The sequence below is a fragment of the Anser cygnoides genome, chromosome 9 (genome assembly GCF_040182565.1).
Source record: "Anser cygnoides isolate HZ-2024a breed goose chromosome 9, Taihu_goose_T2T_genome, whole genome shotgun sequence".
NCBI classification, from domain to species: domain Eukaryota; kingdom Metazoa; phylum Chordata; class Aves; order Anseriformes; family Anatidae; genus Anser; species Anser cygnoides.
Genome location: NC_089881.1, coordinates 7,269,997 through 7,290,168, shown reverse-complemented (window position 1 = coordinate 7,290,168; position 20,172 = coordinate 7,269,997). Strand labels below are relative to the sequence as shown.

General features: G+C 37.8%; 1 protein-coding gene across 4 annotated transcripts in view; it reads left to right on the top strand.

The window, feature by feature from the left end:
* Nucleotides 1-20,172, top strand: part of CLSTN2 (calsyntenin 2) — a 340,481-nt gene that overhangs the window by 255,958 nt on the left and 64,351 nt on the right. For all 4 annotated transcript variants that reach the window (XM_048062966.2, XM_013188099.3, XM_067002443.1 and 1 more), the window contains 2 exons: nt 1,060-1,268; nt 9,411-9,560. In XM_048062966.2, coding sequence (XP_047918923.2) covers nt 1,060-1,268; nt 9,411-9,560 — 359 coding nt within the window. The remainder of the gene's footprint in view (nt 1-1,059; nt 1,269-9,410; nt 9,561-20,172) is intronic.

Below are 20,172 nucleotides of genomic sequence, written 5' to 3'. Positions count from 1 at the left end.
ACACATGACAATTAAAAAAACTAATTAGTTTTATTATGCATTCCAAACTCTTTTACGGTATTTTAAAAGAGTACACATCTAGAAGGAAGTCTGCAAAATCAAATAAACTTCAAGTCTCAGAAACAGTTTCTCTTTCATGTTATTAAATTTTATGGTGTTTTTCCCTCACATGTCAGTAACAAGCTAGAAAGTGTTAGACTTGGAATATTTTAGTCTAATTGTGGCCAAAATGAAATCTGTCCCACTGGGACCAGCCATTTTTACATTTTCTCTGGTTTGTGTAGGAAACCACACACTAAGCTATGCTGTTTGAGTCCCACTATTTATTCCTGGCTTTGCCATTGATCTAGAATGTCCCTTCATTTCTCTGTCCCTCTGCTATTCTGCCTATCCAACCAGGTATTAGGCTCTTTCAATGGAAGGCCTTTAGAGTTTGCACATTAACACAGAAGATCTCTTATTTTTGACCCTCAAAGGTTTACCACAATGCACATATTGATAATGTATCATGGTTATTATCTTAATGAGAGGTGCCAACAGCAAGGATCCAATCCTTAGATTTGTTTGTAAATGAGGATCTTGAGATTTACCAGGGAAGCTCAGGCCTACATCAGTGCATGGTTTGTGTTGCATAATTTGTCTCTTTAAAGGCTATGAAACATTTCAGTTATGAATATTGACACTACTCTTTCCTTTAGAAGGCAAATTGAAAATATTGTAGCTAATTAAGGCATTAGGTAATTATAATCAGCAGAAGGTGAAAGGCTTATTTAATATTGAAGTGTTCACAAACTGACCATTTTTAATGAATATTTAATAGTACTGTAATCCACTTCTTTTTTCACTTTCTAACACATTTTTTCTAGTGGCAGTTAAGACATTAAATTGGGTAAATTAAACAGAAATTCAAAAATATTTCATTTTAGCAGATGTTGACATGGTTTTCTAGATATTTTTTGTTAGTCATATCAATTGTTACAAAAACAAACTGTTAATAATATGTTCTTACTTAAAGTCATGGTTAACTCATTTTTCTTTTTGATTATTTACCTATTTTAGGGCAGTGGTCCATATCCAGGTGAAAGATGTCAATGAGTTTTCACCAGCTTTCAAGGAGAGTGTGTATAAAGCCACCGTGACGGAGGGAAAGATCTATGATAGCATACTGCAGGTAGAAGCCATGGATGAAGACTGTTCTCCACAGTACAGCCAGATCTGCAATTATGAAATTGTCACAACAGATGTTCCTTTTGCCATCGACAGAAATGGTGAGTAGGGAGAAATATCCAATTGTAAGTTCTGGGACAGATAACTGTAATTTCTGTAGACAGTATAATCAGCATTTGATACCAGCTGATAATCTGACTTTTTGAATTCTAACTCAAGAAAGTAGACCTGTTCTCGTCTTCGAGAATGAAGGAACTGTAATATTGGAAAATTGTATTTCTTTTATGTATGATGTGGTTAGAAAGTGCCACAGTAATTTATCATGGTAACTTTAAAAAAAAAAAAAAAAAGGGTTTTGAGCAATATCTTTCTCTGCCACTCAGGCTGTTCTCTTTAATTGTCTCAGATCTAGTTTCCCATCCAAGGGATGGTATTTCACTTTGTAGATATGAGTGCTGCTTTCTCTATACCTGGGGCAGAGACCCATGATTTACTAGTTTTTAGTTGTGCTACATGTGCATCACACTAAGGTATCAAAGGAAAAGTCCTTCATGTCCTTTGTTAATGATATTCACACATGTGCACTTGTGTAGAAATTCAAAATTCAAAAGTTCCTATGCATACAGAACTTGTTTCCCCAAAACAAGCACCCTATGTATATACCCAGCAATGCTCTGATTTATCTTTCCTGACAGAATCATTTATCCATGTTGTATCTAGGAGGAGAACACTTTTTGGAAATTAAATCTGATTTTTGTCCAATTTGGAAATTGAAAGCATGTGTGGCTACATTTTATCTAAGAAGTCATTTTCATGTTGGGATGTTTTATAAAAAGCCTTTCCCCTACTCAAAAACGATTCATCTTTATTTGCACAGCTCTTGCATGATGTACAGTTGAGCTTCAAAAGATAATAACCTGTTAGCATCAATAAAATGTAAATGCCATGGGGGAAAAAAAGCTTCTTATAATTCTGTCACTGGGAGGCAAGCATTCTTTATACTATATATGGGGTGTAATCATAACGAATACATTCTGCTTAAGTAAATGAGGTCAGCTGGCACAATAATATTTTGTCAGAGCAATAGCACAAATGTTTTTATCCAGGAAATGAGGCATCTGGAAGTAGATGTTTGTGTGCCATTCCCTTGCAACTTTTCCTATTTGTGTATTTATTTTTTTTTGCTAATGGTGAGATTTCTTGGGTTGTCATAAATGGAAGTTCTCCACATTTCTGTTTGAAACCCTTCTCTTTCCAAAGGTCCAAGGTACTCTGCAGTACAGGGCTGGTTACTTACAGGAATTGCAGGTGGTTTCATAAACAGGGTTGTGACTTACTATAGTTAAGTAAAAGACAGAGATGAGTATGATCTGGAACAGACATTCCAATTGTTTATGCCTTTTCAGCTGTTACCACACAGTGCTGGTTGCTCATGAGTGATTATGGCTTCCTTTCAGTTGGAGGTATGATCAAAAGCATGTGAAGTGTCAGGAGTTTTTGGTTACATATTTGTCCCTATGTGTTTGTGACCTGCTTTCCAGCAAAGGCAGTGAGAAGTTGACTTAAAGATGACTTTAAAACCTGCAGCGAATAAAAATGAATAATTGGAATGAGGTTCTAAAACCTTGCAGTTTCTTGGTCTTGAATTCAATTAATAACTTTTTGATCTATTTGTTCACTAAAAGAACACTGCTGCCACAATCAACACTAATTGCAGTCTAATTTGCAATTTTTTTAGATAATGGTAATTGCTTAAGACCACTGGGATTAGAGACAGAGAATAGATGGTTGCACTTTTATTTTGCGACAGAAATATGTTGCCTAGTTCCAGCACATCACTGCTCAGATATCTCTCCGTGCCAGCAGATACAAACTTTCTCTGATTTTTTTCTTTGGCATTGTTCCCATTTTTGTTACCTATGGGATGTATTAAAATAGATGTATGAGATGCTTGGGACTGTGGCTGTTAATGCTGTGCTAATTAGGATTTTGTTTATAGTTTTTCAACCATCATGAAAAAAGAAATCTAGGGTCTTTCTTCTAGTGAAAGTCATGTCATTGTGTCATTTGGAATTGATTATTTTTCTCACTTTCTAGTAATATAGATGTAGAATTTCATTTCCCAGAATGAGTATTTGATCAGATGCTTCAAATCAAATCTAAATATTGCAGAGAGCCCCAGAAGTAGGGGGTGGGGGGTAATGAAAATATGCCATTATCAGTTCCAGATGGTGGGATTTTTTTTTTTTTCACCACTAACCTAAGAAAACAACCATTAACATAGACTTTGAAAAAGATGAACATGCTATTCATCAGCTTTTGCCTTTTGGCACATTATTCCCTTTTTAGGCAAAAATTAATTCTTGTTTCTAGATCAATCCAGTGAACATTTTTGTTGTCTTGAAAAATTACATTGCACGTCGGGCAGCATTTGCAGAAAGGAAGAGAGAAAACCCTTCAGACTGCAGCAATGCACAGTCTACTTCACATCACCAGATTGTTCAAGGTGTGAATTAATAGGCACAGAAAGCAGCATTCAGCTCCAGTGTAGATCTTGTAGACCTTAGTAGGTTATGCACTTAAAGCTAGGTAACATAAAGTTTCCCATTTACATTTGGCAACCTTGCCACTTTTCATGTGAATAAAATTACATTGTGTTAAGAAAGCACAGTACTCACAAAACTGACCCTTTTATATATGTTGAACATAATGTGCAACGTAATAAACTCTTAGCTGTAGAATACAATCATGCAATAGCAAAGGACAAATCTATGCTTTGTTATGCAGAGACCTAGGACTAAGTGTATAAGATACAATATGCTTTAAGAGACTTTTACATGTAGTTCCATCTAGTTGTTTTAGCAGAGAATCCCCATCATCAGTTCAGTCATCATCCTATCCATATTGCCTAGGCTTTTTTTCAAGTAACAGATTAATTAAACCACATTTCCTGGACCTATTTGTAATGCCAACAGAACAACATTTTTTATATATTTTCTACCTTATCAGGCAGGGACATGGTCAAATGGTTAGAGAATTCAGATGTAGACACAAATACTCTTATGGCTCTGACCTGCTCTCTGATCTTGGGGAATATGTTTGATATCTATTTATTACTTAGCTTCCTCATCTTTAAAATGGGTATAACGATGCTTGTCCATCACTGGGAAACATTTAGAAATACATATTCAGATTGCTCTATATGAAGATGAATTACTGAATTATCTGTCCAGTCAGTACAGGTTCTGTCAAATCATGTATCTTTTGAAAGATATTTTTTGAAAGCAGATCTGGGCAGAGTCTCTCAAGGTCACCTTTACAATGCTGAGATCTGTGTCAGGAGCCTTGCAAATTTGGTATTATCAGAAACCTGAAAATTTATAGTTAAGCATTTACATGTGGCTCTTGTTTATTAAACCAGTTTCTTCCTATTATCATTGAAAAGTGCACACTTCTGAGAAGTCTGAGAAGCACTGCCTCCTAAAAGCACAAGATCAGGCGATTCCAAAATATCGGAGTCAGGCAGGCGGGGCAGAAGGCTGGCCTGGCTGACCAGAGAACTTCTGCTGGAGCTTAGGCGAAAAAAGAAAGCGTACAGCTGCTGGAAGGAGGGTCAGGCGACGAGGAAGGATGCTGTTCGTGTTTGTAGGGAGAAAATTCGTGTGGCCAAAGCCCAACTAGAGTTGAAGCTGGCCATGTCTGTGGGAGACAATAAAAAAGGGTTTTTTAGATATGTGAACGGAAAAAGGAGAACCAAAGAAAACATAGGTTTGCTACTAGATGGGGAGGGTCTCCTCACAGACAATGACATAGGCAAAGCAGAGACATTTAACGCCTTCTTCGCCTCTGTCTTCAACACTGATGATGGGCTTCGGGACCCAGGGTGCCCTGAGCTGGAGGACCATGACGGTGGGAATGACAAAATCCCAACCGACCCTGAACGTGTGCGGGAACTGCTGCTCCACCTGGATCCATACAAGTCCATGGGTCCGGATGGGATTCATCCCAGGGTGCTTAAAGAGCTGGCTGACGTCATTGCGGGACCTCTCAATTATTTTTCAACGATCTTGGGAATCTGGAGAGGTCCCACTGGACTGGAACCTGGCAAATGTGCCAATTTTCAAGAAGGGTAAGAAAGAAGACCCTAGCAACTACAGGCCTGTCAGTCTCACGTCAGTGCCTGGTAAAACTATTGAGAGGATGATCCTTGAAGTTATTGAAGCGCACCTGGGGGACAATGCAGTCATTGGTCCCAGCCAGCATGGGTTCATGAGGGATAGGTCCTGCCTAACAAATTTGATTTCTTTTTATGATAAGATCACCCATCTAGTCGATCAAGGGAAACCAGCTGATGTGATCTTCTTGGACTTCAGCAAAGCTTTTGACACGGTTTCCCATAGGATCCTACTGGACAAAATGTCCAGCATACAGCTAAACAAAAACATCATGCGATGGGTGAGCAATTGGCTGATGGGCAGGGCTCAAAGGGTTGTGGTAAACGGGGCCACATCTGGCTGGCGGATGGTCACTAGTGGGGTCCCTCAAGGCTCCACGTTAGGGCCAGTCCTCCTCAATGTTTTTATAAATTATTTGGATGTAGGACTAGAAGGTGTTTTGAGCAAATTTGCCGACGACACCAAACTTGGAGGAGTTGTGGACTCAGATGAGGGCGGGAAAGGCCTTGCAGAGAGATCTGGACAGATTGGAGAGATCACCAACCACATGAAGTTTAACAAAAGCAAGTGCCAGGTCCTGCACCTGGGATGGGGCAACCCTGGCTATATGTACAGACTGGGCGACGAGACACTGGAGAGCAGCCCCGCAGAGAGGGATCTGGGGGTTGTGGTTGACAGCAAGTTGAATATGAGCCAACAGTGTGCCCTGGCAGCCAGGAGGGCCAACCGTATCCTGGGGTGCATCAAGCACGGCATTGCTAGTCAGTCGAGGGAAGCGATTGTCCCGCTCTGCTCTGTGCTGGTGTGGCCTCACCTTGAGTACTGTGTGCAGTTCTGGGCACCACAGTACAAAAAGGATCTAAAACTGTTGGAGAGTGTCCAGAGGAGGGTGACAAAGATGGTGAAAGGCCTAGAGGGGAAGATGTATGAGGAGCAGCTGAGGTCACTGGGCCTGTTCAGCCTGGAGAAGAGGAGGCTGAGGGGGGACCTCATCGCGGTCTACAACTTCCTCATGAGGGGGAGTGGAGAGGCAGGTGACCTATTCTCTGTTATCACCAGTGATAGGACCCGTGGGAACGGTGTCAAGCTGAGGCAGGGGAAGTTTAGGCTGGACATCAGGAAGAGGTTCTTCACCAAGAGGGTGGTCGCACACTGGAACAGGCTCCCCAGTGAAGCAGTCACTGCACCAAGCCTGTCTGAATTTAAGAAGAGATTGGACTGTACACTTAGTCACATGGTCTAAACTTTTGGGTAGACCTGTGCGGTGCCAGGAGTTGGACTTGATGATCTTTATGGGTCCCTTTCAACTCGGGATATTATATGATTCTATAAGTCATTCTAATCCTCCAGTTGATGAATGCTCAAATACAGTTCTTGCTGGCTCTTGGCAGCTGGGGCTGTTGAACTGTTGCTCCTGTGAGCAGGCCGAAGTAAGAAGCCATTCATGCACCAGCACTAGTCCTAGTCTCTTGTAAGGGTTAGGAGATTGTTTCACACTTCCTATACTTACAGGAAGTAAGCAGGAAATTCAAAAGGGAATTGCATTCGTAAACTAGTCAAGTCTTTCCCCCGTTCTTGTAAGTGCTCCGAAGTAAGATGAAAGACACCCATAAAATAGTGATGTTTGCATCAAACTATCCCCCAGACTGACCATGAAGAAATAGAGGTGTAGATGTGTGTGCCCTCATACGGAAATATTTATATTTCTGTTGTCGCTTACCTGATTTCGTTTGTTTTTAAATCTGTTATAGCTCTGGCTATTTCCAGGAAAAGACTGAAGAAAATTAAATTTGCGGGGTAATTGTGAACTGTGTAGAGAAGTACTTACTTTTCCCATTAAAATTTCCTTTTTTATTGATTACCCTTTTATTTGTGGATGAGATGCAAATAGGAATTTTCAGTCTGTCATCTCTAAAACATTAATTAGTCTGTATTTATAGTACTCGCCGTCCATCTACTTTTTAATCATATTGATTAAATTGTAAAATAAAGTAGCATAAAGTATCAGAGGTAACAGAAAAATGGAATAATTAGGAAATCAATAAACTATTCAGTAGCATATACCAGACATCCAAATGACCTTCCAGAATAACACCTAATAGTCAGAATCTTTGTAGACCAAATCATAAAAGACCATAATGAAGTACAAATCTTGGAAGATAGATTTAATGAAATGTAAATACATTGTATGATTTCTAAATCTTAGAGGACAGCTAACGGGCCAAACAAATTCTAGCAGTCTGCTAGTGTCAACTTAGCCAACTTTGGCTTCTTGAGTTCTCTCTGATGACTGTGGACTAAAATAATGCCAAGGAGAACCAAACAGGAAAGTATAAAAGATTCATGTAAAATGAAATGCAGAAAGGAAAGAACAACTGAGCAGATGCTAAGTGAATAATTAAGCATATAGTGCCAGTTTTGCACCAAATCCTCTTAAGCAGGTACTAACGAAGCAACTCAAGACAGTAAAATGGGTAGATTAGGTTTCTGTTGTTTTGCTAATTACTAACTCAAAAATAATTAAGTAGTTGATACTGTTTGTGCAGTTGGATTTGTGTTGGGAAGATGCATGGCAGGCTTAAGAATGCCTGGCAAGGTGCCTGTGAAAGAGAATTAAGGAAGCTGTAGGATATAGTACTGTTTCCATACTGTCCTTCATCAGGACTTTCTGCTGCTCCATTTGAGATACAGAAGTGGTGATAGGGCTTTTCCCATGCTGTGCCCTGTCCAGGTGTGGCCTCAACAGTGCTGAGCAAAGGGGGAGGATCACCTCTCCACCTGCTCTTCACACTCCTCCTGATGCAGGCTGGGATCCGTTGGCCTTCTTGGCCACAAGGGCATACTGCTGGCTCAAGTTTAACTGGTTGTCTGCCATGACCCCCAGGTCCCTCTCCACAGAGCTGCTCTCCAGCAGGTCAGCTGCCAACTTGTACTGCTGTCTGGGGTTATTCCTCCCCCTGTGCATGACCCTGCACTTGCCCTTGTGGAACCTCATAAGGTTCCTCTCCGCCCAACTGTCCATCCCGTATTCATTTAGATGAAAAAGAAAGCAGTGTCAATGACATACTTTGATCAGCACCTGTTGGAAATCAGACCACTATATTTTACTAAATTTGAAGATCTGGGTGCTCCTCACTCCAGATTTGGCCCAACTGATTTTGCACATCTGTACTTAAAAGCAGTTTAGTGGAGCATTTGTTCAGAGTAAGCATTCAGAGAGATGGTACAGCAGCCCAGTGCAAGCATGCGACATACTCTAAACAGTCTCAAATTTTGGTTTGAACAATAAGTGCATTTCAGTGGAAAAGAACATAATTAAAATGCTGAACTTGTTAATTACATGAACATACGGGTGCACAGTAATCTTCCAGTCCTGGAGAAATACTCCGAGAAAGACATTTCCTTGTGAAAGTTATTTCTTTGATCCTAAAACAGGTGATTTGTCACCTTCATACATGTGTCAGGTTCAGCAGATAATTTGTTGTAGAGTTCTGTTTTCCATGTGGTAGCTCAGTGCTGTCATATCAAATACTGCTGAGCATTATGTAGAAGGCGATTCTGCACCTTATTTTTAAAACCCAGGGAAAGGGGTTAAAGGACTAAAAATTTCTCTGACTTAAAGGGTAACAACTTTAGGGAGGAAATAGGCTGGAAATATATTCAACAATGCAGCTCAGGAGTGCAAGGTGCAGCTGCCACATTAGGGCAGCGTATTCTGGGAAGATGTGGAAAATAAGGTTGCATCTACTCATACTTTAAATGCAAAGATGGAACTACTAAATAGTCTAGTCTTCAGAAAACGTTGTTGCGCAGATGTGTTCTAATTCAAATATGTCCAAGTAAATCCTTAGCATTAGTAAAGAATGTTATAGTTTGCCTAATAACTTCTTTATTTGTCTGCTGGATAGAAAGAAAGTACTACCCACTCCTTGTAATTGTCCTGCCTGTGAATGTCCTATGTGCTCCAAAGAGCTTTCAGATTACATAACATTCATGGTTAATCAGCTATTATAATCTATATATGCTTAGACAAGAATTGCTGAATGTTGTCTTGTATTGATTCTATAGGTAACATCAGAAACACTGAGAAGCTGAACTATGATAAACAGCATCAGTACGAGATAATGGTAACAGCTTTTGACTGTGGGCAAAAACATGCAAGAGAAGATGTCTTAGTACGAGTTAATGTAAAACCAGTGTGCAAACCAGGCTGGCAAGGTAAGGTTTAATAGTTTATATATTTTAAAATTATTTTTCTTTTTTAGTATTTTTTCTTTGCCATTTTTTCCCCTCACACACACAGTAAGGAGAAACTATGGTGCTTATTGCAGTGGTATAGAAAACTGTTGCTATTTCTTTTGCTTACTTTATTCTGAGCCTGTTAAAAATGTGCATAACAATCCCATAGTTGGTTAGATTTGCAGTGTTTCTTTAGTCAGAACCAAAAATCAAACACAAAGAAGGCTGAATATACAGAAAGGTTAAAAAATGTTTATGGTTTGCTTTTCTCCTACTGCTCCTTTGAATAAACCTTTTGGAGCCACCATGACAAGGTACTTTTCCTGTCTGGACCAGAGGATTTCAGATTATATTGTTCCAATATGGAAATGTCTTCCGTATGCATGCACAAATGCATGAGTCAAGGCATGCTCAACCAGTAGTAGGTATGAAAGGCATGTTTTATCCAGATTACTGTCTTTGTATTGAGAAATTTCAGTAGGAATATATATATATATTTTTAAAGAGTTTTAAGGAGCTGCAGTCTACTGTCTAAAATGGTGAAAACCCAGATAGTGATATACTGAGAAGAAGGAAAAATTCAGTTTGGCTGTTACATGTGAAGGCAAATTTGTTGAGCAAACCCTAAGAAAGAGAAGCATCTTCTTTGTAAAGCGAGGCACCCCCCTGTCTAGAGGATTTCACACTGGCATAAATCTGTAATATAATTTCATTTTCAGAGTCTTCATTTAAAATATTTTAATTTCTCAGGAATGTATTAGCTGCCTCCACCCCGCAAGTATTTTGAAGAGCATTTTTATTTAGTGTATATATATATATATAAAACATTTGCATATCTTAAACAGATCTTATTGTTCAAAAACTCATGACTTATGCTATAAAACCAATACAGTATCTTTACACTATGGAAATGTTCTGTTCCTACTTTATGGAGTCATTGCAAATGAATGAAATATACATTCTAGGTTGGAATTTGTATTAGAATGGGTGCAATTGTCGATTTCTAGTTTCCACATTATTTCCACTTGAATATTTTATTAACTGGATAATTTTTGCAAAGAGGCCTCACTAATGATACATTTATACTACCCACTATTGTCATATTTATTTCATAGTTCCAGTATCAAATATAGTATAGATGTTTATTGATGGTCCCATCAGGTACATATAGATAACAGGTAGCCTATAAAAGTAATACAAACAAACTCACATAAGGTTTTTCATTTTTGTTACGCTTTGTTTATCTTCAGTTGTGTGAAGTGCTTGCAAGCCATTTGAGGTTTTAATGCAAAAGCTGGAATTGAACTATTATTTTATGCATACAAAAATTATACTTTCCTAGAAGTCAGCTGTATGTTGGTTGTTTGTTAGACAAACTTTCAGGTATTTAATATAAGGGGCTGCCAGGTTGTAATTTTTAATGTGTGATGGTAGAAAAATAGACTGCTCATCCTGTTTGGATTAAAAAAGTAAAAAAGGGAAGGAAACAAAAAACCTGAGGGAAAACAGCAAACAGGGAGCAACATCTCTTAAAAATAAATAAATAAATGTAATCCATGATAGTTTCAAGCAACTTGTCTAAAGTTGCTTGAATTTGGGCTTTCATTGTGCTTGAATTTGGACTTTTTACTTCCGTGGCAATTTGGCACAGTCTTTCTTCCTACTGGTCTGACAAAGTTTTATGTCTTAAAGTTTATCATAGGCAGGGCATAAATATCAAATAGGTTCTGCTCTAGCTTATTCCATGCTTGTTGAATTGTACTTTTCTACCTGTCAGAAAGATGCCTGCTTCATTTCACTGGCATGTCTCCATGTTGAACTACACACAGTGCAAGTGGACAGTACTTGCCTACTCAGGGTATAAGGTCCTTAAGTAAACAATTGGGTATATGACATTAGTTCTTAATCATCACATCATTAATTATAATTTGAAAGATGCAACGTAATACTTATATACAGAAATCTGTACATTGCTTTTAGAGAATTTTCTATGCCTACTTATTTTTAAAGGTGAAGATAGTTGCACAGGTTGTGGTGTTTTTCACTTTGAACCAATATCTGTAAAAACTGTCACTAGAAAAACAAAACAAACAAACAAAACCTTTAGTATTTCCAGTACTTAGAGAGTACCTACGCTTACAGTGTTCCTACTTCCCTGTGTCTGTCACTCTGTGACCTCTCCACAAAGAGGCAGCTAGCAGGTATGCTCCATCATCTTTGCAATAATGATATATTAGAAGACTGGATGACTAGGAAAGGTACAATAGTGTTTTGCTTGACAGAAGAGAAATATTCTGAGCCTTTGGCTATAATATAAAACTTGACAAAATATGATTTTTTCTTGTTCTTCAGTGTTAGCTTGAGCAAATAAATACTTGGAAATTCACTTTTATAACAATAGCAGTTCTTAAAAGTTATTGGCTTTAGTAATCTGAAACACTGTGCAGTTCTTCGCATGAATATCATGAATAGAGATGGTCTAATAAATTAAATGTTAGAGGTTTCAGTGCCATCACAGATGCCCTTCAAATAACCTCCACTGCAGAAGGGTGAGACAGTGAAGACTTGGTGTACGCAGAACAACATACAAAAAGATTCCTGTTTCTAGAGGACAAGTCCATATGACAAGAATGTATAGCAGAGCAAATAAGACTCAATAGGGCTAGGTGCCATCCTTTAAACAATTTTCCTTTTGACAGAGAACAATTCTAATAGCATTCAATGTGTCATGCTGAACAACTAATATGGGGGGGGCTGGCCGGGGTGGGGGGACTAGCTGCTTGGGAATAGGTAGGGCATTGGTCAGCAGGTGGTGAGCAATTGCATTGTGCATCACTTCTTTTGTACACCTTATTAGTAGTAGTACTATTATCATTATTATTTTCCTTTCTTTTCTGTCCTACTAAACTGTCTTTATCTCAACCCACAGACTTTCATTTTTTTCTGATTCTCTCCCCCATCCCGGAGAGGGAGGGAGAAGGGTGAGCGAAGGGCTGTGTGGTGCTTAGCTGCCAGTCAGATTAAACCGCAACAGTCTAGCATCTACTTCCCTAGTCTTTGAAGATGAACATTAATCTACCATCAACATTCTCACACAGGCATTTTTGGTAAATTACAAGCTCTTTTAGAAATAAACCTGACCCAAACTCACATTGGGCCATTCTGAGCAGACTATTCCAAAATGGTATTGGTGTCCTAAGGAAGCTGAAAATTTCTATTTATCTACCTAATAAATTGACACATTAACTACTCTCATTAGATGTTTTTATAAAGATATTGCCCATTCCTTTTAAAGGCATGTAGGTCTCATTAAGGTGACGTAGGGCTTTGCCACCACCAAAAGGCATATTCCTACCACCTCTTCCATGTTGACTAGTCATTCAGAGACCACAAAAAGTTCACAGCTTGATTCTCCTGCTGAAATATAGTCTCCTTTGTTCAGAGAAGGGCTGCTTCTCTTTTAGTAGTGGAGTGATCTTAGATCACTTCTGAATCCACGTACTTCATAGATAGTATTTGCAGAAGGCACTGTGAGTGATTTTTAAAATGGTATTCATGTGGGCTTTCTAGTAAAACCCGATTACAGAGAAAAAGCAAAACTGTCTCTGCTTTTGCTCTTAAAAAGGAGAAAGATGATTACTAAAGCAATTGGTTATTGTGAGGGAAAGAGAGGGGTTTGGTCAAGTACAGAAACCACACATGAGAATAATATTCCTAGTCCTTAGGAACCATTTCAGAGACCCAAATATTTTCTGTAGTAAATGTAAATTTACTTCTCTTCTTGTTGTGCACATACCTAGCAGTTTAAAATGCAATGCTTTTGTTGTCTTAATATTTATTAGATATTTTCCCTTTTTTTTTGAATAAAAGCTACTGCTTGATGCCACTCTAGTGTTGGAGCTGCTGTGCATGCATTAGCCGTATGTCCTTAAACCTGGGGAATCATAATGAAATGCACATATTGAGCCGTTAACTTGAATCAAGCTATTTAGTGGAATACTCGGTCTTATCTCTTTTAGTCATTTGAAAATTAATGGAATTGGTGAGTACCTCTAGTTTGGGGGCTCAGAATTTACATATGTTTATACTCATTTGCAGTACTTCTATCATCATTGTTCTTCTTGCTCTGTTTGCTTACCAGACGTACTTGGAGAAAGCCGTCATGTCTATTTCAATCTCACTTTGAAGATGGAAACAGCTTTTCTCAGCTAATTCTATGTAGAGATTACAGCTAAATACATCTTTCATGAACATGGGATTTTCATGTTTATTTTACCATGGTCTTTTCCTAGAAAGACATTGTGATATATAATCAGACTGGTGTTTTGTTTTTTTGTTTTTTTTTTTTTTTCCTGGATATATCAGACTGGTGTTTTATGGGCATGCTGTTAACTTAGTGGAATCAGCTCTTTTCCCATGTCACATTCGTTAGTGGTGACACCAGTTCACTGAAGAAGTTCCTGAGAATGAACTGGCACTTTGTGTTATAACCACAAAGTGGTTATAACTATTTCTATAACACCAGTTCTCAAGGTCTTATTCTGTGCTTTGGATATCCTGTTTCTATATTGACTTCCAATGTAAGATTACCTTCCTGTTTCATCATTAACAAAAGTAATTAATACAGTCCTGGTTTTGTGTGAAGATCAGGAATAGAAATGTAAAATAATCCCATGGAGGATTCACAGGAATCCTTACTAGTTACTTCCCTGTGTACCACAAGCTTTACTTTTTCTAGAGTAACCCACTGTTGCCCTCTTTAGAGAATTTTGTGCATATTACACTTGAAATACTAATGCCTGCCTTCTCCATCTTAAGATATAACAGAAAGCATTCATTTTAGACATATTTCTAGATTCTTATGTCCATATACCTCTTTGGAAGTTCACTTCCTTTGTTCACTTTTCTACATAGGGGTGGGGGGGTGGGGTGGGGAGGAGAAGGATCAGAGGGACACTTCTCATTGCAAGTTCTCCATGAGCTTCACTGTGGCAATTCTCATTTCACTGAGAAATTTCTTACTTCTAAGATGTTGCTGATGGGTCCATTGTTGTGTTTTCTCTACTCAGGAGAGAAAGCACTACAGAATATTCAGCTAGGTTTGAGGCTTTTCCCTATGTTTTATTTCCTCTGAATGTTACTACTTCTAAATAGTCTTTGCATCATGGCCTTAATAAACTTGCCACACAGATTTTGACATCCTCAATTCATTTGATTTCAGTGACTAGTCCATGTAGTCTTCCAGTCTGTCTTCTGGAATTTGAGAACATAAGAGAACAGAATCTTGCATGCTGTTCAGTAGAGAAGTTCCTTGGAATATGACGATCCAAATTCTAGTTATAGCCTTTGTTCTCCAAGATTAGGAAGCTGCCTCTTGCCATAATTACATCATTTTTCTGGTAGCTTGTCCTTCTGAAAACATTTGAAGTCTCTAACCACATCTAAACCTGGTGTCAAGGAGCATCCAGAGGAGGATTACTCCCTAAGGAAAGGCAAACCAGGAGCCTAATTGTAGTAACAGAGCCAGCAGAGCCTTCACCAGCCAGGGCCATCCCCATAACAGCCAGGTGAGGTGAACAGCACAGACCCAGAGATGGGAGCCATGTTCAGCCAAGAGCTCAGATCCTCAGGCAAGTTCATGTTGAGGAGGCAAGTCCCAGGAAGTCAATCCATAGGTCAGGATTAGGATCAGGTCTCTGATCACTGTGCAGGTCCACAGCCATGAGGTCAGGCTGAGACCAAGCCAGGAAGTCAGCCCGTGGGCCAACAGCTGGATAAAGGACATCCACAGCCAGGTTATGGGTATGTTTGTGGTTGGACGGGAGAGCAGCACTCCTACAGGAACTTAAGTTGGGCCAGGACTGAAGTCTCGGGGCTGAGCTTAAATCTGTTTAAGGTCCTGGGCCCATGGGTGTTAGTGGAAACCCCAGGTGAGTCTTATGGAGGCTCATTAGGGCTTATTAGTAGACTTTGAGCCCTGACACCTGGGTTGTTGTAGCAGATACCTATTATTATTCAAATGCAATCTCACACCAAATAATTGTTTAACCTTTGCTGTTTTTCCTGTATTTACTTTCTCATATGATTATTTGGTTATGCCAAGTCCCCACCATTAGGATTTTTTGTTTTATCACTCAACAGTGTATTCAGTATCATGTATCTCCAGTTCAGACACAACAGTTATTTCACTGTGGTTTACTAACTCCTGCAAGACCAAATTTTACCCGTCCTGCACTAGTTCAAATTTCTCTCTCTCCCTTTGTTTAAAAATAAAAAATAAAAATCAGCATGTTGCAGAAAGAGAAGGTGTATATAGTTGTTTACTTACGCTTATGAGTTCTGTACTCAAATCTCTTAGCAAACCACGGTGCCTCAGCACCATGGAAGTTAGTTTCAGTCTTCCTTTGGCTATGGAGAGGCTTTAACTAGGTCAGACTTTCTGATTATCATTTCTGTAACAAGTCACTCATCATATTTAACATCCATAAATTTGTATGTGGCATCAGATTTAGTGGTCTGGTCATTTATATGTTGCCAGCTTGTATATTAGCTGTAAAACCTAGATTTATTAGTTTTTTTATTATTCTGTCATAGCACTAATGGTGCTGGATGAGTAACAGAACTTTAAAGATTATTTTGCAGTGTTGGTTAAAATTGTACGTATTTTATGTGTTCATACATATGTGTGCTAGTGTATGTATATATTTACTCATATATTTATTCTTATATATGTACATATGTATATTATATACACGTTTGTTAAAACAGAGGAAAATACCGTTAATCAAAAATTCAGTTCCTTCTAAACACATCTTTTTCTACCAGATTTTCCAAGAGCTTCTTCAAGATAGTTTTGAGATTTTTCTAGCATGAGAAGCATGGTCCTAGCTGATAATTAAATATTGCTTTGGTTTGGCATAATTTCTGCCAAACTTTCCTAGCACAATATATGTGTGGAAGCAGTTATAGGAGCTGTGGCGTCCCTTGCAAAGTTGCCTACTTTATTCCCAAGAGAGAAAGCAGTTCTTTCTATCTGTCTGACTGTCTGACCCTTTAAAACTTAGCAAATGGTTTTCAGGGAATGAAAACACAGTGACATTGATGGATCCTGGAAATAGTATTCTGCTGATGTTTACTAGCTGATTTCTGGCCAATTAACTAGATGACAACCTACCAAATTCACTCATATGTACAATGATTGATTTCATGAATGGAAAACTGCTTAGCCTGAACAGACCTGGTTAGTTTAGTAGTTCAGTATCTTCACATAAATGAAGTTATTTAACAAAGGGACAGGCATGCATTCACAATAGGTCTTCTAACTTTTCTTCTGAGATGACGAAGCATAGCATATGATCTGTTTTAATGCTAATGATATGTTTAAAATTAAAATGATAATGTTAACACAATTTTGTTCACCTGTAATCTGTGTCAGGAAACAGCATTTAGAATTTCTTGAAAAATCTTTTGCAAGGCTGAAATTTCCTGTTTTACAAGTAAAAATTTTCCTCTTTCAGAAGTTTTGAGGAGGGTTAATCAGGAAGTAGGATGGATAAGATGATTGCTTTGTGTGTCTTTGCATTTTTTTTCCAAATAGGAAAATAAAATCCTTGGATTTTTAATTTTATTTTTTATTTTTTTTTAAATTGACACGTTTATATGTGTATATATGTATATGCATGTATATGTATATATATAAATATAAAGAAAATGCCATCCAAGGGAAACTACAAAGGAACTGTTATCCATGTTTGTTTTGCTAAAAAGAAAGAAAAAAAATCCTTATCTTTACTTTGAAGTGGAAATTCAAGTACAAAGCATTGCCTAGCAGTTTGAAACTGGAAAAGGAAAAACAATGTATTGTGCTTCTGATTTATGACCTCACACAAACTATACATTTACATTATTCCGTATGGAAGTCTGCAATACATCAGTCGAAATGTGCTTAGCAGAACAATAGCCGATCTGGTACCACAGGCTCAGATACGAGGGATGAGTGCTATTGGTTAGCTGATGTGTGCTGTGTATTTCATGCAATTATTTAAAAGAAACAACATTTCATATGTTGATATCTTGACTAGGTGGTGATCATTTTATTTTAGAAAAATCTGTGCCAGATGTCAAGAGTTTGAGAAACAGCCCTGTGTTTTATGCCAGTAGATCAAGTCCCTGAATGTATAAACTGTTATTAATGGCAAACCAAGGTTTAAGTTAAACTTCAACGAGTCCTTTCTCTTCTTCATAGTAGGTGCCTGACTATGCTATGTTTTGAGAATCCACTAATGTTATCGTAAATAAAATCCAAGTCAGCATATTTAGATTGCAGTAAAAAGCAAAGCCTAACAACAACAAAAAGAAAAGTAAAGCCTTAAAGTGCTTATATGGTCTTAACAAGGCTCTAAGAGCTTCTGCAGCATCTTGGTGCTAGTTTCTGTGAATTACCTAAAGGAAAAGTGCTGGCACCGTGTAGTCAAAAAAAAATTATCCTGAAGAATACACTCATTTTCAGAATATCTACACAAAGATACCATGAGTAGCATATCTTTAGATCATCTATTACTGTCTCACAACAAATGTTTGCAGATAAAAATATTAGATGGACTGTCAACATTCCCTGAATGGGAAGTTCTTTTAGAGCCCATCAGATTTGGGTTGACATGTTGGGAGAGATGTGGTCCAGTCTCCGCAAGTTTCACTCCAGCGTAGAACCAGTATTGCTCCTCACATCAGCCTTTACCCACCTCCAAATACTCGTTTGTCAGCTTCCTTACTGACTTCACTCGTGGTGAGATGTAGAGAGTGCTGGCCTCAGCTTCAACATCTATAGGATGCTGAAATGCTATGGGGACAGATTCTGCATAAATAAGACACTCTTTTTGTAGCACAGCTATAACTACTTTATGGACTGTCCAGCCATTGCAAATATTATATATAATATAATTATATATTATATGAGGGGGGATCCTTGGCTGACTTCCTAAATCCATACTCACTTTCCTCCAGTGAAAGGAGTGCAGGTGGGATTTAGGATGAGGATTAGTCTGTAATGCTGCAGGGGACCAATGTACAATGATATTAGTTCAAGTATAGCTGAAGTTTTACAATTTAAAGCTGAGAAAAACGTAGGTGTGATTTAGAATATTCAGGGTTTATGATCTCTGGGTATGAATTATCACTTTTGCCAAGTAGAAAGGTAATACTGTGAAATGAAACACTTCTTCTAGTCCAAGAATTCATGCAGCAGAAACAGAGGTCTACCGTTACTCTTCCCTATCTGTAGTGGCATTTTATATAGCATATTTTATATAAGACATTCTTCATATAACTGCAGTTGTGTGCATTTTCAAATAGATATGTTACAGTTAATAATTCAGTTATATCTGACATACAATAATGAATATTTTGCTTGAGTGTCAGTTAATTTGTGAGAAGCAAGAAAGTGGCTGAGAACATGAAAGCTGCTGAGGTAGTCAGAAATGTTTCAGGTACATATAAGACACTGTTTCTCTTGGTAGAGGATTATAATGCTTTAACATAGTGAATAAGAGAGTAGGAGCAATAATTCATATATCATTAGCATTTGCTCAAAACGGCAAATTATTTTTATCTTACGTATTTGAAAAATCTACTCTTCTTTGATTGGAAAAATGTTAACCTCGAGTTTCTGGAATGGATAGGAAAAAGAAATTTGTTATTGTAATGATGTACCTTATATGATACTTGAAATTTTATGGGAACCTTTTAATTTGACAATTACAGACAAATGTATACAATACTGCACATAAAATCTAGTTTTATACAGAATATTATTACCTGAAAATTGCTACTAAAATAGTAACTCAGCTGATGTATGCACAGGCAGTGAAGTAGTCATACCTGTCTTTTAGTCAATGATGTACATGACCTAAAGATTTTAATAAAATTAGATGTAATACTTCATGAGGTCTCAGCTTCCACATGGGAACAAAATGCTATGTCATTACCATTTGAATTACAAATCACAAAGAAAATCTGAGAGTCCAAGTTCTGAGATTCAGACTGTCAGCATCCCATCCTCTTTGTCTGGACTCTGGACTAAAGATTGGTCTGCATTTCAAAACATTTGCCTGGACTCTCAGATGCTTTTGTAAATTTTTAATCCAGTAAAAGATGATGGGGTATTTAGAGAGCATCCTTTTTCAAACTTTCTGAAAATGAAGTCAGTTAACTCTTTCACCTACTAAATATATCTATATGATTAGTTTTCCTTCCAGTGGTATTTAGAAAGAAAGTTTCTGTACATTTGCTTTAAGAGATTTCATTGACTGCCAGGGCCTAGAATTTTTCCATTTATGGAGTCCTCTTTTACCTAGGACTTAAAAAAAAAAAAAAAAAAAAAAAAAAAAAAAAAAGAGAGAGAAACTTTAACACAGATGTACACATTAGGTAGCAAAGCTGAATATAGTTTTGTGACTTCAGAACAATTAACTATTTATATCTCTGTTTAATGCAGCATTCTTATTTATATTTCATAGCAAGTTGGCTACAGTTAGCTAAAACATGAACAGAAAGATACCTGAAATTCATGGTTTTAACTGATGATATTTGTTTG